At 41.3% G+C, this 18,268-nt stretch overlaps 1 protein-coding gene across 3 annotated transcripts in view; it reads left to right on the top strand.

The window, feature by feature from the left end:
• Positions 1 to 18,268, top strand: part of SLIT3 (slit guidance ligand 3) — a 494,867-nt gene that overhangs the window by 294,923 nt on the left and 181,676 nt on the right. For all 3 annotated transcript variants that reach the window (XM_077186384.1, XM_054642751.2, XM_077186385.1), the window contains 2 exons: positions 271 to 342; positions 5,327 to 5,490. In XM_077186384.1, coding sequence (XP_077042499.1) covers positions 271 to 342; positions 5,327 to 5,490 — 236 coding nt within the window. The remainder of the gene's footprint in view (positions 1 to 270; positions 343 to 5,326; positions 5,491 to 18,268) is intronic.

Genomic DNA, 18,268 nt, shown 5'->3' with positions numbered 1-18,268 from the left:
CCAGTAGTTGATAAAAACTCATTTTCTGTACCCCTTGTTACCCAGATGTGGCAAACAGTGACCTGCAGCCATCCTGATGCTGCTGTTGGTTGCTTTCCCTGAGCAGCATCTTTCATGGTATGTCCCAAATTGTCACAGCTATCAGGGAGTGTGCCTTGCTGCTTGCCAAGAATTTTCACAGGTTGTTTCTGTAAATGCTGTGTTGGTGGTGAAGACATGCAAATTATCGATCAACCTAATTTTTTTCTCTTTTTTTTTCTCTCCTAACAGTACCCTCAACAACAACAACATCACCCACATTCCTGTTACCAGCTTCAACCACATGCCAAAGATCAGGACTCTGTGAGTAGGATCTTCTCATTTTATAATGCAATTCTGATGCTGTAAACCAACTTTTTGGCTCTTTGTCATCTGTGATAATCTCATTTATCAGTCCCTCAGGCTGCCCCAGGGGCTGGGTGGCTGCAGGGCTGGGGAGCCCAGGCAGGGCTGTGAAGGGGCTGGTGCCCACAGAGCCCCGTGAGCCTCTGTTCTGGATCTGCCCAGCATTAAGTAGCAGTCAGTTTTATCAAGATTTTGAATTTACCCAGAAAATAAGCTGGCTTTTTTTTTTTTCCCCATGGGAAAAGCCATAATGTGAAATGTGTTCCAAGCTGGAGCATCAGCGGGATCGTAAAAACTGCTCAGATGGATCAAATTATTGAATTTTGTTAATATCCTGTGTTTAAATCCCATTAATTCTTTTCAAATTCAGAATGTTAATTTCTGAAACAAGGCATTTTTAAAGCAGATGAAAAAAGCATCTTTCCAGATACTTTCTGAAACAAAATGTCACTTATTCTGATGGATTTTTTTTATATAAAAGCTTCTCTTATATCAAATCCATTTGTTTTTGAGCTGCATGCCATTGCACTGGAAAAGCTCTGTTGTTTAGTAGATCAAAATACAAAGACTGTGAAATTAGACTAAGCATTTGTATAATTTAGCCATAGCCTACCAAAACCATTTCCTTAAGTAAATTATTTCTTTCAATTCCTTTAGGGAATACACAGCTTCAGGAAAAGTCACGTCTAAACAAAGCACCCCTGTTTTTCCTCCAGAATCTCAAACTCATCCAAGATGTATTTAACTCTAGAGGCAAAGAAAGGGAAATAGTAGCTAGCCTGAAAATTTTCTGTGCCACTGAAAAAATACAATACTTCAGGGATGCTATGCATGCATGTGTAAAATCATATTAAATAAATTAACAGAACTGAAGAAAAATGGCTCTTACTTATGTCAATCTCTGTAAGATAACCTCTGACTTAAATTTGCATTCTTCATCAAATGATGACATTATTAGATCTTAATGTAAGTAATTAAATGGAAATGAGATATTTGTCTTTTAGAAGAGAATGGCTAAAGAAGATAAAGGTGTAGAGTTAAGGTTCCTGGAATTTTGCCTTTTCTTATTCAGAAAATTTGCCTGGCTTTTCCAGATTAGCCACTCTTGTCTGTTAGCAGAGCTCTGTGCCTTCAGTGTCTTCTGCCATTTTCCCTTTAGTTTAATTTCAGAGATGGCTTTGTATATAGCTCCCTGGAGACTTACACTGACTAATCCCCCTCTGCTGTAATTAAGGGGGGGAAAAAGAAAAGAAAAAAAAAGGAAGAAGTCATAAATAGGATTTATAAAGGGAAGCTTTTCTATTGAATTCTGAGAGACACGTTTTATAGAACATGAATGCTGCCCCACTCTAAAAGGATTTGCTGGAAATTTAATTTTGGGACTATAGATAAAAGGGCAACTTAGGCAAACTTGCATTTGTATTCATTCACCTGATGTTCTGTAAAGTCAGTTTCATCAATATCAAAGGACAGGTTCCATTCTCCAAAGACTGACAAATAACACACAGCACCCCTAGCAGGGCAATGTAGGAATTTGTATAAAGATGCTCTTTGGGGGAAGATGGTAATATTCTCTCAAGTTTCTTGTTGGAATGTATAATGAGTGATGCTCCTCACAGTTTGGTGACTTCACTGTTTCCTTTAAAAATGGTCATCAGTGTGTCCACCTTCTCAAAGCCTGCCACTTAGATGTGCTTTTTTTGGAAGTTTTTTGTGGGAAATGCCTGCTCTGAATGTTCCTTGAGTAGGGATGAGCCCTTTTCCCAGTCAGCTGAGGCCCAGTGCAGTGTGGACAGTGTTTTCCTTTGTGTCTCCCTTACACTCTGGTGAGATCCATTAGCAGGAGATTTGGGGATGCTGCTGCAGCTAGTGTGCTCTGATGGTTCTGTGAATAAACAGCTTTTCTTCATGGCTCTCAAAACAATCTGCCTATGGTAGAACAGAGAAGAAAATATAATCTAGCCAGAAATCATCCTGCTCAACACGAGCACTCAGGGGAAAGAAGAAAAAGAGTAAAATGCCAGGAAGTTTTGAAGCATTTGAAGAATTCTTTGCTAAAATCAGCTCTTCTGTGCTAAGATTTTTTAGCTAACTGTCTCTTCTGTTCTTAAGTTTCATTGATTTTTAGCCTTGATTGGAAGTGACAGGAATTAGTTTTTATTGATCTGCTTTCCTTTGCTTGAAACAGCTTTATTTATGATAAAGCATGTTCCCTCTACCTATTTGCTTAATGGTAAGTGTCCTGTTGTCCCTGCATCTGTGAATTACTGCTGACACAGATAATTACATTATTTCTTTTCATTTTTTTATTTAAGGGTAAACTGAAAATGTGTGAAAGCACTTCAGTGTTCTCAGGGAATTGGTTTATACTATTTTTGAAGTACTGTGAAAAGTCTTCTTGAGGCTGTATTTATTAGTATAATTATCAAAAATATATTCTGATAGGCTGCTTTGTTAAGATGGGGTCTCTAAATGATCTCCTCTCCAAGTGGAGTAGCTGTGCCAAAAGACAAGGAGGGCTCTGCTGAGGCAGGGAGCTGGTGGTTTGCACTACTGAAACAGGAACCCCCAAAACCCAGATAAATCAATTTATTGAGGGGAAAAACCAGCTCACAAAACTGGAGAACTGCCTAACCCAACCCTTTGTGTGAAATAGTGCTTTTCTCACTCATGCCTGCACGCAGGGGGTGCAGGGAATGGCATGGGATGAGCTCAGTTCCAGAAGGAAGCAGATCCTGAGTATCATTGTTGATTGATGTGGTGGGAAGGATGAGACTGAGGGCTTAAATGAAACACTGACTCTCTTAGGTTACAACAAATTCTGACTTAGGATGATTTCTGGCTAGATGATATTTATGTATTTATTTGTTCTTCAACAAAAAGGCAAATTAATGGTTCACAACAGCTGAACATTTTACTAGAAATCTAACTTGCTGCAGCTTCAATTAAAGAGCTTTACAATCTCTAAACTCAAGGTCTTCTAGTGATCCTTGTAGAACAATTACATTTTACAGTACTCCCAGGAGATTAGTGCTTTCCATCTCTACAGGATAAACTCCCAGCTCCAGATTTGTGGGGTTTTTTTTTCCTTTTCCTTTATTGTGGCTGTCCACCCCAGACATACAAATCTGGGAACTGTCAGCTTGGGTACCACGGCAGGGCTGAGCTGCTGCTGTGCTGTAGGGACAGCTCACAGACAGACAGTTCATTTCTTTGGAGCATGGACAAGGCTAAATCTGGTGCACACCAATTGTGTGCCTGTAATATTAGTGAATAATGCTGTGTCTAACCATTTCTGACAGGATTTTTAATCTGGTTCATGATTTCATTTGGTGCAACACTCCAAATGCATGAGTCATTACAGGAATGAAATAATTCATGTCCTGGACTTTTGTTTTGACCTAAAGTTTGGTGGCTATTTAAATGACCAGATTTGTTCCCTGAACCCATCATCCTTTTGCAGATGTGATAATGGTTCTGCAAGCCCTGGCAGGGAGCTGCACATGAGTGGGTCTTTCATGAGCTGAAAATTCTTGTCTAGATCCTTTCTACTTGTGTTAAATTACTACAGGAAAAAGAGCATTGATGGACTTGTACAGGCAACACAGGAACAGAAATCAATAGCCTCTGAAGTTTTGTTTTGCCTGTCTTTCCCCAGAATATTCTGAGTTGGAAGGGATCTATAAGAGTCACCAAGTCCAAGTCTTCAGTGAATGGCCCATAGAGGGATCATACAACCCTGGTGTTATTAGCACCATGCTCCAACCATTGCAGCTAATGTGGAGAGGTTCTCTCTCTCCACCTCTCCTCAAAGGATTGAGAAGAGAGGAGGATCACTCATCATCCTGTTCTTGAGCCTGGTCCTCATGTTCAGACAAGCCCTTCTTTGAATTCACTCAGAGATATCACATTGATGCAGCTCTTTCTGATGTGAAATCACACACAAAGCGATCACGTGGAACAATCTTAAATTCTGCATATTTTTGTCTCTAGAATGGCGAGCTGTAGGTGGATCACCAATGAACTGAATTTTTGGAAAAAATTACAAATAACAGCACAAACTTATATCTGACCTTTATATAATATTGAGGACAGCCAAGCCCTGACTTATCTGTAAACAAGAACCTGGGGTGATCCCACTGAAATGGCAGCAGAGAGCGGGGCAGGCTGGCGGTCGATGGCTCCCTTTGAGGGTTTTGCTCAGAAAACCCCAGTAACTGTGGGTTTGCTGGGTGTTTTGTTCAGAAAACCCCAGTCACTGTGGGTTTGCTGGGTGTTTTGTTCAGACAACCCCAGTAACTGTGGGTTTGCTGTGTGTTTTGTTCAGAAAACCCCAGTAACTGTGGGTTTGCTGTCTCGGTTTTGTTCAGACAACCCCAGTAACTGTGTGTTTGCTGTGTTTTGTTCAGAAAACCCCAGTAACTGTGGGTTTGCTGTGACGGTTTTGTTCAGACAACCCCAGTCACTGTGGGTTTGCTGTCTCGGTTTTGTTCAGAAAACCCCAGTAACTGTGTGTTTGCTGGGTGTTTTGTTCAGACAACCCCAGTAACTGTGTGTTTGCTGGGTGTTTTGTTCAGAAAACCCCAGTAACTGTGGGTTTGCTGTGTGTTTTGTTCAGAAAACCCCAGTAACTGTGGGTTTGCTGGGTGTTTTGTTCAGAAAACCCCAGTAACTGTGGGTTTGCTGGGTGTTTTGTTCAGAAAACCCCAGTAACTGTGGGTTTGCTGGGTGTTTTGTTCAGAAAACCCCAGTAACTGTGGGTTTGCTGTGTATTTTGTTCAGAAAACCCCAGTAACTGTGGGTTTGCTGTGTGTTTTGTTCAGAAAACCCCAGTAACTGTGTGTTTGCTGTGTGTTTTGTTCAGAAAACCCCAGTAACTGTGGGTTTGCTGTGTGTTTTGTTCAGAAATCCCCAGTAACTGTGTGTTTGCTGTGTTTTGCAGGCGGCTGCACTCCAACTTCCTGCACTGTGACTGCCACCTGGCCTGGCTGTCGGACTGGCTGCGCCAGCGCCGCACCATCGGCCAGTTCACCTTCTGCCTGGCGCCCGTCGGCCTGCGCGGCTTCCTCGTGGCAGAGGTGCAGAAGAAGGACTTTGTCTGTTCTGGTAATGCTGCCAATCCTCCTTTATCTCGTATCTATTTCATGTCTCCTTTATCTATCTCTGGTTTTATGTTGCCATAAAAAAATGCGGCGTGGAAAACGGCCGTGTCGCGTTCGAACGCAAACACAGCAATCCTGTTTGGTTTTGTTGTTGCTAAACTGTATGGGAGGAGATCAAATTGTTGGTTTTTTGCAGCTTTGTGAGAATTATTGGATTCCAGTTAACATTTTGGTTCTCAAATTACTTCTTCTGCTTTAACATTGCCAATGATATCAACATAAGAAATCAATTATGTGTGGATAATTTGGTATTTCTCAAGGGAAGAGCTCTACAGCTGACTGGAATACAAAGGACAGGAAATAGAAAATGCAAATCTGAGTCTGTTGACAAATGATTGGACTTTAGAACGTGAGGAGCAGATTTTATCCCAGGGACTGAAACAGGGATTCTCAGGGAGCCGATGCACTTTGCTGTTGTACAAGTTTCCACACTGATAAATGGGGCTGATGATACTCACAAATCATGTGTCTGTATGTTGGGCCTATTCATCAAGTCTCTGGAACTGCACTTGGTTCTTGCAGAATTGAAATACATTTTCCTAAAAGGAGAAGAAAAAGAACAAAAGAAAAAAACGGCAAAAAGTGGAGAAAGAAATCTCTGAGTTGGGTTGAAAGGAAGGATGTGGTGGAGGAGCAGCATGGCAGTGTGTATGCTGTGGAAAAAAAATATACCAGACATAAGTTTGGAGGTGGTTTTGCAGCCCCAGTGGTGATACAGAGGGCTTGTTATGGAGATGACGTGAGTCTAAACATTGATTGTGAATCTTGTGCTGTTTTATTCCTTATCTCTCACAGCCTGAGAGCCCCAAAGCTTTATCCTATGGGTACATGGATTGGCTGATGGAAATACAGTAGAGCCGCTCGTGCCAGAAGTGTTTTAGGAATGCCTTTTTTCTGTTATTCCATTTACATGTGACTAAGAGAAATGGTTGCATTTAGAGAAAGAAGAAAGGTTTGACCCCACTCAAGCATTAATTAATTAATTAATGCCCAGCCCAAAGGTGTGCTGAAGTGTTATTACATGGAAAATGAAGTTGTGCATAGTGGACATGACATTTCAGATATTTCAGAGTGCTGAGTAGATTCTACACTGTAGTGGAGATGATAGGCAGAATATCTGATAAGTTATATCAAAAGTTTAACTAAAGGAAAAGTTTAGAAATGTAACAGTCTTGGGAGAGGAAGGATAAAACAAATGGATAAATGAATGAAGCTATTAGCAGAAGCTGATTTTACCAAAGAGGCAACCACAGCTTTTTTTTCCCTTTCCTCTTGTGAAATGAAGTTTCAGATGGAGCATGAGTTCAGCTATTTGGATTTATGATACAGTGAAGTGGAGGAAAATGAGTTGTTTAAGTCAGGAGAAGAGATAATAATTGCTGAATGAGAAATGTAATGTGAACAGAACTCATTTAAATGGGGTTGTCTGTGCAGACTGAGACTTCCAAAAGTGACAAGGTTTTTAGCAGTTCCCTGTTGGACCAAGAGGATATAGGCATTCTCTCATGATCTGCCTGCTTTTGTAAAAAATACAAAATCATGAAAATTCAAGCAAAGAAATTTTTAGTGAGACAGTCCATCAACTGTATCCCTGTAACTCTCATTTGGGAAATGAAATGAAATGTACTGAAAAAGAAATTCATTTGGAGAGCTCATTTTAGTGGTGGATTTAGCTGAGAACTCAGTACATGCTAGTTCGATAAAAACCTACATGGACAGCTAGTTTAAAGAGGATATAAATCTTCCCTTCTCCCCATTACAGCTCTTAAATCTGATTTTACAGCATAATTTGTTAATGTGTGAATATGAAGTCAAACCAGGACAGGCAGTGAAGAGCGAACTGAACTTGTCCCTCTGCAGTGGAATTTTGTAGAAGTCAAGGTTTTGTGAATTACTGAACCAGCCTCAAGCTGGCAGGGAGAGCCACCTTGGCATCCCTTCCAGTTAGGAGGAGCTGAAATTCAAATGGTGACCTGCTCTGTTGAAGTTCAGGTTCAGGACATCAAGCACTTGTGGTTTTTTGGCAGTGGGAATATCACAGCAGCCAAAAAACCCTCAGCTTTTCCTTCACTGTGAAATGGGCTCCATCTGAGCATTCCAGTTTAAAACTGGTGCTGCTGGATGCTTCAGAGGAGAAAGAGTAGATTCATAATTTGGGGAAAGAAGAAACACAACAGTGGAAAACAGACTCCTCTTTGTTCTTTGAATCCTATGCAAAAATAGTGATGCTTTATATTTTTATGAGAAATGTTTCTTTGGAAATAGATTTTGAATGCTGCATGCCAAGTGGGAAAAGAAGAACTGAAACAATGATAGAAAAGTGCCATAAATAGAACCAAAGTTGCTGGATTCTCTGTGGACATGTCCTGCACCATGGTGTTTGCATTAGGAACAAAATCTCTCCAGATAATGTTGCTGAAATCAGAGTTATGTGCAGATATATCAAGGTAAACTGAGTCACACCTGTGTAACCTGGGTGTCAGTCTTTCAAGAATGTTGTTCAGCTTGGGTTTTACAAATTATAAATTATTATATAAATATAATATATATTTATATATATTATATTTATATAATATATAATATATAATATATAATATATAATATATAATATATAATATATAATATATAATATAATATATATAATATAAAAATATATATAATATTTATTTTTATATATTATATTTATAATATATATTATGTTTATATAATTATATAAATATGTAATATAAATGATAATTATATAAAGCATTCTTTGTAATAATTAAAAATTATTAAAAATCTGATTCAAATGGTGCATGTAGGTCACCTGAGAGCAGTGGAGAAGCTATTCCAGGTTCCTCCTGTTTGAGCATTTGGCTCAGAGCTGGAGGTGAAGGTGCAGGATTCAGCAGTGCACAGTTGCCTGGAGATGGGCTTGGAAACATGTCTGGTTGGGTTTGTGTTACTGAGGAGAAGGGGAAAGTTCAGGGACAGAGTGGGGCTGGGCTAGATGGCTCCTCACCATCAGGGAGAGTGCCAAGTGCTGCTGGCACTCCTGTCACCCACCAGGCTGGCTCCTTCTGCAAGCTGTCCCCTCCCTGCAGGGGAATGTCACCTCCAGAGCCACCTCGGCCAGAGCAGCCTTCCTGGGCCTCTGCCTTCAAGGCCATCTGTTCCTGGAGAAATCTCCAAACAGCCTCTTCTCCTGCACAGTGGGGTCTGCAGCTCTGGGATGCCTTTGGTGACAGGCTCCTAAAGGGTGGAATGGGAGGAAGGGGAAATGCTGTGGCACCAGAGGATGAGCCCCTTGGTGATGTGCTGCACAAAGGTAGCAGGCTGTATTTCACCTGGAGAAGGGCTGTATTTCACCTGGAGAAGGGCTGTATTTCACCTGAAGAAGGAGTGTATTTCACATGGAGAAGGGCTGTATTTCACATGGAGGGCTGTATTTCACCTGGTAGGGGGTGTATTTCACATGGGTAGGGGGTGTATTTTACATGGATAAAAGGTGTATTTCATGTGGAGAAGGGGTGTATTTCACATGGATAGTAGAGTGTATTTCACTTGGATAAGGGCTGTGTTTCACCTGGATAAGGAGTGTATTTCACATGGATAACAGGGTGTATTTCACATGGACAAGGGCTGTATTTCACCTAGATAAGGGGTGTATTTCACATGGATACCAGGGTGTATTTCACTTGGATAAGGGGTGTATTTCTCAGGGATAGAGGATGTATTTCACATGGATACCAAGGTGTATTTCACTTGGATAAGGCTGTATTTCACATGGATAATAGAGTGTATTTCACATGGATACCAGGGTGTACTTTACATGGGTAGCAGGGTGTATTTCACATGGATACCAGGGTTTATTTCACATGGATAAGGGCTGTATTTCACATGAATAACTGAGTGTATTTCACCTGGATAAGGGCTGTATTTCACATGGATACCAGGGTGTATTTCACATGGATAGTAGAGTGTATTTCACATGGATAAGGGGTGTATTTCACATGGATAAGGGCTGTATTTCACATGGATAAAAGGTGTATTTCACATGGATACCAGGGTGTATTTCACATGGACACCAGGGTGTATTTCACATGGATAGTGGAATGTATTTCACATGGATAAGGGGTGTATTTCACATGGATAAGGGCTGTATTTCACCTAGACAAGGGGTGTATTTCACCTGGATAAGGAGTGTATATCACATGGATAAAGGGTGTATTTCACATGGATAGTGGAATGTATTTCACATGGATACCAGGGTGTATTTCGCATGGATAGTAGAGTGTATTTCACATGGATAAAGGGTGTATTTCACATGGATAGTAGAGTGTATTTCACATGGATAAGGGGTTTATTTCACATGCATCATGGGATCCATGTGAAATGCAAATCATGTGGTTGGCAGGGTGTATTTTACATAGGTAGCATGATGTATTTTAACTCTCCCATTCACTGCCATGCTGCTGTGATGAAAAATCAGTGCAGTAAGCAAAGACAGTGTCACTTGAAATACTACCTGTATTCTGGTCTTGGAAAGATGTTTATTGTTATATTCCCTTAGGTAGCAGAGAAGCATCTGGGGGTGCTGGCTTATGCTCAGTACCTCTTAGGGCTTTCTCATATTTGCCTGGATCAAACCCAGCTTCCTTCCTGTGCTCAGATGTTTCACTGTTGGACTGGCTTCTCCTTCTCTGTCTGTGTCTCTCAAACACATCCTCTCTCTCTCTCTGCCTATTTGTCTGTCTCTTGTCCTCCTCTGACCTCCTCATGATAGTAATTTTATTTCATTTTCCTCTCATATAAGTTTTATCATGGCTCTTTGATTTTTCTTCTAGCTGCTCCTTACTTATTGGAGATGAAATTAGCTTATGTATTGACCAGTTATGTCCAGTTAAAATGTGTTTTCTCACCTGCAACAGCTGTAAAGCTTTGCAAACAAAGCAGTGGGATCATGAAGTTATGCCACCAGCAGCACCTTGGTTTTTTCAGGGCTCTCTGTGCAGAAGCCACTGACCCCATTTGGAATTTTTTTTGCAGTGATGAATTGTTCTGGTTTCCCTGAGTATACATGTGAGAATATCTGTGCATCTAAACAGGAGCACTGTGTCTTGTACTGTGATCTGTCACATACTTCAGCTGCCAGATTAGTTCTCATTTTGGCCAGTAGCTTGATGGTGGACAGTGTTTGTACTGGAGTGTGAAGATTGGCTAAGATTTCTTAGGCTGGACTAGAGACTGATATTTCTAGTGTTGATTAAATTTGTAAGTCTAAAATATGTGATTATTAGTACTTTTCTAAAATAGTTTTCTTTAATAATGAAGCATGCATTGTAGGAGAAGGAAGGTGGATCCATACAATGTTTTCTCTTAGAAACCATTTTCTTCGATTCTTGATCCTTAATTCCCATTCTGAGAGCCTCAAAGTATGTGAAGAAAATCAAGATGCATATTTTGGACTAAATAACTTAAATTTCAATCTGAAATTGACTTGAGAGACATTACTCCCATAGCCAAGTGTTTTCTGGCTAAGTAAACTGATACTGATTTTGAGAAAACACTGGATTGACCCAAATCTCAGTTAAAGATCTAGATTTTCTGATTCGTGTGGTGAGACTGCAGCTGAGGTATAATAAAAAGGTATAATAAAATTTGTTAGCTTCCTGCTGCTTCATGCAGACTGGAAGCCCTAATAAGGAAGCAGATTTATTTGTTTGGGTGAGGTCAAACAGTCTTCAAACATAGCTGTGACTCTGGCCAGACCACAGAATCAGGAGATTGTCTTGCTCCACTTCCTGATAGCTCCATAGCATGTTGCTGAGGAGACAACCAGCAATGAGTGGCTATTAAAATAAAATAGCACTCCTCAGGCTTAGCATCTTTGGCATCTCCTGAGAGCATCTGGGAGATGCCAAAGGAAAAGTGTGTGGGGATAGGAACTCCCCCCATGTGCTCCTGGTTAAAACACCCTGCAGTCTGTGTGTGCACAGGCAGCAGTGGCACAGGAGGCACTGCCAGCACAGGAGATTGGGGCTCCTGGAAGCTGAACTGGGGCAGGGACTTTTTGGAGGGCTGCAGGTTTTGCTGGGGCTGCAGGTTTTGCTGGGGCTGCAGGTTTTGCAGGGTTGCAGATTTTGCAGGGATGCAGGTTTTGCTGGCATGCATGTTGTGCAGGTTTTCCTGGGGGTGCAGTTTTTTTGCTGGGATGCAGGTTTTTCTGTGGATGCAGGTTTTGCAGGGATGCAGGTTGTGCTGGGGATGCAGTTTTTGGTGGGGATGCAGGTTTTCCTGGGGATGCAGGTTGGGCTGGGTGCAGGTTTTGCATGGATGCAGGTTTTGTATGGATGCAGGTTTTCCTGCGGGTGCAGGTTCTGCTGGTGATACAGGTTTTGCTGGGATGCAGGTTTCCCTGGGGATCTGGTTGTGCAGTTTTTGGTGGGGATGCAGTTTTTGGTGGGGACGCAGGTTTTCCTGGGGGTGCAGGTTGTGCTGGGATGCAGGTTTCCTGGGGTGCAGGTTTCCCTGGGCATGCAGGTTTCCCTGGGGATCAGGTTTCCCTGGGTATGCAGGTTTTGTATGGATGCAGGTTTCCCTGGGGATCAAGTTTCCCTGGGCATGCAGGTTTTGCTGGCATGCAGGTTGTGCAGGTTTCCCTGGGGATGCAGGTTTCCCTGGGCATGCAGGTTTTGGTAGGGATGCAGGTTTTGGTGGGGATGCAGGTTTCCCTGGGCATGCAGGTTTTGGTGGGGATGCAGGTTTCCCTGGGCATGCAGGTTTTGTATGGATGCAGGTTTCCCTGGGCATGCAGGTTTCCCTGGGCATGCAGGTTTTGTATGGATGCAGGTTTCCCTGGGCATGCAGGTTTCCCTGGGGATCAGGTTTCCCTGGGCATGCAGGTTTCCCTGGGCATGCAGGTTTCCCTGGGGATCAGGTTTCCCTGGGCATGCAGGTTTTGTATGGATGCAGGTTTCCCTGGGCATGCAGGTTTTGGTGGGCATGCAGGTTTCCCTGGGCATGCAGGTTTCCCTGGGCATGCAGGTTTTGTATGGATGCAGGTTTCCCCAGGGATGCAGGTTTCCCTGGGGATGCAGGTTTCCCTGGGGATGCAGGTTTCCCTGGGCATGCAGGTTTTGTATGGATGCAGGTTTCCCTGGGCATGCAGGTTTCCCTGGGCATGCAGGTTTCCCTGGGCATGCAGGTTTTCCCTGTGCAGGGCAGTGCACCAGGAGGGTTCCTATCCCTGCAGCCCATCCCTGTTGATGCAGGTGAGCTGCCAATGGCCTCGTTTTTAAAGAGCAGGATAAGCAATCCGGGAGGAGGAGGAGGAGGCCTTTGTGTGTGTGTTTGAATGGTCACTCTCTGCCTTGTGGGGCTTCCTCATTGTACAGCTGTTTTATTGCTTTTAGAAGGGGCCTTAACCACTTCATCTAACTGTGACCCCTTCCCAAAAGAGTGACCTTTGAGTCACCTTAGATGGTGGCAGCTCTTTTCTCACTGCTCTTGCTTTTTGTGACCATCCACTGACCCTGTCAGTGCTCTTACAATGTAGTATAGGAAGGATTTAAAGACTTTTAAAGCCTTTTGGTAAAAATTGCTGTTTAAATTTGATCTTGAGAAATTTTTGTGGAACACTGATAAAATTTTTACCTCCTGTTACAATTTGCTGCCACAAACTTTATATATTAACATTTAGTCTGAAGAAACATTTCAGTACTGTGCATTTGTTAGTTGCTCTTCAAATGAAATTGTATAGGAAATTTGGAGAGATACTAATCACAATTTATCAGTTTGTTTGTTTTCAGTTTCCGTGAAGTTTCTTATCACAAATCTAAATTTACTCTAGCACTAGCAGTGATGGTGTTTCATGCTGTAGGAATTTACTTCTTGATTTGCTTAGCATGTAAGATGCCACATATGGTGTTTTTCATTTGGGGGACCATCTTGTGAATCTGAAGGATAAATATGTATTTATTACAGCACTTAATATTTCTTTAAAGACCAAAGCTGAAAATTGGCTTTTAATTACAGTAAATTTAGTTTTATTACTGAAAATGATGTCTTACCTTTCAGTATAATTAGCCCTTTTTTCTGGAACTCTCTTTTCCCCAGAGCAGTATGTATAGCCCATTAATGCTTATTTAATGATGGCAGGTTGGGGTGTAATTATTCAGCCACTGAGCTTTTGAACTGTTGCTGTAAAAATAATAACATGATTAGCTTTTATGTTAATGTCCAAAGCTTGTGGTTTGTTTTTTGAGTAGTTATGTTGGTTGTATTTTGGTACAGGAAAAAAAAATGCTTCATGGCAGCACCACAGCTGTGCTGGGAGCTGTTTCACAGAGAGCAGTCATGGTAAATACAGAGCAGCAGGGTTGGCTTTGAGTATGTGGAGGAGCCTGTGCATGAAATCTGCAGACTTTTTCTATTTAATTCATGTAGCTGATTGGCAACTCATTTATCAATTCACAATTAATAAGAGTAATGAAAGCAAGCATAGAGCTGCTTATAAAATAATTCTAGAAATTAATGGTGGGCAAATGCAAAGTTGCATAGAGTCACCACCAGGTTTGTGTGAATTTCTGCTTTATTGACAGTGAAATGAGTGATGTTATGTAGTGGCATTACACCTGTGGTGGCTTGGCTGCTCACACTCCCCCTCCTCACAGCACTGAGGTGAAACCAGGATCTGCCCCAGCACCTTTTTGCTGTCTCATTCTCTGGCTTGGCTGCTCCCAGGGCTGTTCCTCACAGCTTTTCCCTCCCTCCCTGCTGCCTGGCACCTCTCTGTCTGTCTCAGGTGTGACATGGGACAGGAGTTGCAGGGGCAGGCTCAGCTGTGGAGCCCAATGGAAGCAGCCAGAACTGCCCTGGCTCTTCCCACAGCAGCTTCCCTGGCAGAGCTGGGCACCAGCACCTGTAGCCAAACTGAAGGGATCTCCTGGATTGTTGAATTTACCCCTTGGAATGGCAGGCTAACGTGTTTAGCTCTGAAGATCTGTAAGAATTTTATTCTATAATTTCCAGACACCCTAAAGAGATTGAATGTACCAGGGGCCTCTTGCAAAAGACCAGAGGCAGCAACCTCAGCCTGTCCCAGGAAATGTCTTTATTTTCCCTGCCTTCCTTAGCATGTTCCAAATGCCAAAGAATCTGCTCTGTGGAATCCCAAGGCAGCCCAGGGAAGGGGATTGTGACTCATTCTTCAGTTCTTGCCCACTGACCTGGAAAAAAGCATTTCCTCCCTCCAGATCTGTCCGTGGGGAAGCTCATGACCAGACTGGAGCCCTTGGATGTCATTATCAGGAGACATGTCCCACTGTGTCTGCCATCTCTGAATGGCTCTGTCAATCTGTAATGCCTCTGGCTGCAGAGAACCCCACCCTCCTCCTCCTCCTCCTCCTGAAGAGAGCAGCTTCAGTGCCAAGGCAGAGACAGCCCCGTGCTGCTGCAGCAGGATGCAGAGTGGGGGGCAGAAGCAAAGACAAACATGCAAGCAAACAAAATCATGTAGTATGTAAAACTCCTTTTCAAACAGCAGTAAATCAAAGCCCAAGGACTGAGTAGGCTCAAATTATTTCTGTTCCTTCCATAACTTCATCAAACTTCATCCTGGAGCAGTCCAGGATGGATCACCTGTTTGGAACTGCACTCCCTTCACTGGCTCACCATTGATCATGGCCATTATCTATCTTTTAACCTTGTGCAGGTGGCATCCTTTCACTTAAATAATTTATGGTCCTCTTCATTTTTATGCTTGAATATATTTATAAGTTCACTGTATTATTTCTGGACCTATATTTAAATGTCACTTCATGTGCACCTTCAGGAGTGCTGATACAAATTGTGGAGCTGGCATTAATGAGATGACTGTGCATGGCACCATTTGAGCTGCAGGAGCACTACATCTTTTAAGACCTTCTTTTAGAATATTTTTAAGTCTTTGGAAGAGCAGGCAGTGTCCAAAGCCAGAGAACCAAATTCACACTGGCAGCCTTCCTTGTGGTGCAGTAGTTAGAAAGTAAATTTTACCTGCTTTAAGGTGAACATGCCTGTGTTGACAGGGTTGAAGAAAGACCTTGAAAAAAAGGCTCAGAGTGGGCACAGGGCATAAGAGATATTTTCAACCCCTCCTTTGGAAGGCTTAGGTGGAATTAATTTCCCTGAGAGAAAAACACTTTTGTCATAGTTTTATAGACTTCAGTTGTCCCACAGGTTCTGTTCTATTAATTCTTCAGAATAACAAATTCACCTGTTCAGCCTCTATTGTTATGGTTGAGGCTGCTTCTTTGTTCTACGTTTTTCATTTGTCTTAATTTATTTTTCTTATTTCATATAATTGTGGTGCTATTATTGTTAATTAAATAATTGCAATACTAGTGCTTTAGGATAAGGCAGTGTGAAGTAAGGTCTGATTTTCAGTGGTGTTACTTTACTGATAGATTGTGAAACTAAGTAGGATTTCGTAGAATAAAGTGGGCTTCATTCATTAAGCCAGACCTTCCTTTCAGTGTGGTTGGTTATTTCCAGTTTTATTCCTTGATATTTATTTGTAAACTGATTAGTGTTGACTTTTGCCTTACAGAACTGTTGTGCCTATGTGCCATGAATTTTAAACAGATAAATGTACTCTTTGGGAATGTTCAGCAAAGTAGACAACTTGAATCAAATCATGAACATTCATGACTGGCAACTTTTTGCATACCATGGACTCAATGCTAATAACATCAATTAGGGGCTTAAGTCACTAATCATAAATCTTAAAGCTGTTCTCAGCAAATAACTGTTGAACAACCATAGATGGAAATATTTGCTTAAACCATTTGCTGCACGTTTGTGTGGGATAAACAAATTCGTACAAATTCTGTCCATGAGAGGAATCTTTGCCCTCAATAAGGAATGTTATTTTTTCATATGGTCAGTTAATTTTGCAGTTAATTTTGCATATGGTCAGTTGTGGTTCCCTTGCCCATCCCTCTTTGCTCAGATGTCCCTTTAAACTGGGATGCAGACATCAATCAGGAGCAGCATCTGCTTTAGGTGTTGTGGAATAAATTAGTTCATATCACTGGCAATCTAGTGCAAACTATGGCTCATGCAGTAGGAATTGATTTCAGATATCCCAGCATGGTCAGAGCTTCCAATGGGTTATTTAATTACACCCAAAAAGGTCATACTATATCCTTGGATCTGCAATACTTGTAGTGTTTTGTTTATTGATCAATAATTTTGTGTCTGATCTACTTCAAATGATGTAAAGTCAGCACAGGTTTTTAACCAGGAAGTCCTGTCAGATTTATCTTAAAATCCATTGACATGTTTTACAAATAACTAACATTTTACTGGTGGAAAGGAGCTGCTGCAGAGGTGATTGGATAGGTGAGGAGGTAATAAAACACACTGCTTAGTGTGCTGTAATTGGGTGTCAGTGCAAATGAGATTATTTCGTTTATTTAGTAATTGCAAAATTTATTTTAGATGCCTGTGACATTTAAACTGTTCATTTATACACCATAGCAATTCTATTCTAATTGTAATATTAGTCTGTTTGCTGCTTTTAAAAGAGACCAATGAGGGACTTACTTGAAAAAAACATTTGATTTCTCTGGAAACTTCTGGGTCCTAAGTCTCCCTTCTCTTTTCCCCTAACCCAAAGTCTGAGGCTGTAAATTGAGGTGGTGCCAGATATTAACTGCCATAATTATTGACACTGTTTTTCCACTGCATCAGGTAAAAAAAGCATAGTAATTTTTGTTAATCATGCTCCTACCCTGGCTTCCACACTTTGTTAGTGTTTTTCTTTTAGCAAAATGTATGATTGAGTTGATGATTTTTATCTCAGAGAAAAATATAATTAACGTGGTGGAGAACTAGAGCTGCTGTGTATTATAAAAAAATCTGCAATGGCAAGATGACAGATTGTGAAAACAACTTCAGAAGGGGAATAATGTAAATGTAGCTGATTTGTCTGTGGCCATTTCCTCTTGCTGTAGCCATGCTGTGAAGAGTTTACTGCACTTGTAAGGACACAAAGAGAAATCTTGAAATATTTCTGCCTTTCCTGAGTCTTTTCTTTTGAAAAAGTATTAGCAGCAAAAAGAAAATTCCTTTTTAGGTTTCAGATACCCTTCTTTAGAGGCTGTGTTGCATCAGGACCCTTGATTATCTCTATGCTTATACTCTGCAAACCTATGAAAGTCATAGCCAAATTTTAGTAACTTTATATTCCATAGCCTATTAGACTTGTTTTCTTGACCAGTCTTTTTTTAAACAGTTCTCCACAATGACACAAACATCAAACTGATTAAACTGCCTTGGAATTTTTTGTGCTTTAATTCTATAGATCTGCAAACAATGGATCCTCGTTGAAGTGAGGCCATTAAATCCAAATCAGATTTGAAATTCTGTTTCTAATGTGATTCAAGAAACATTCACCTGAACAGATGATTTTTTTGTGTGAGAGCTGATGGAATATGTGCTGGATGCCTGTTGAGTGTGCATGTGCAATACAGTATTTTGTTCTTTGCAAAGGTTAAACATAAGCAAAAGCATTTCATCAGGATAATAGCAATTTAGACACAAAGTCTTTTTATCATTAAAAATCTCAGAAACTTACAGTCTAGACCTACTTTTGCTTATGAAGAAGATAGAAATGTGCTTGTTGTGCTTTGAGGATGTGGTGTAGAGGTGGACCTGGCAGTGCTGTGCTGCTGGCTGGACTCAGTGCTCCTGGAGGA

Source organism: Agelaius phoeniceus, chromosome 15 (assembly GCF_051311805.1).
Source record: "Agelaius phoeniceus isolate bAgePho1 chromosome 15, bAgePho1.hap1, whole genome shotgun sequence".
NCBI classification, from domain to species: domain Eukaryota; kingdom Metazoa; phylum Chordata; class Aves; order Passeriformes; family Icteridae; genus Agelaius; species Agelaius phoeniceus.
The sequence above is the reverse complement of the archived record's forward strand: the minus strand, read 5'-3'. Positions and strand labels throughout refer to the sequence as shown.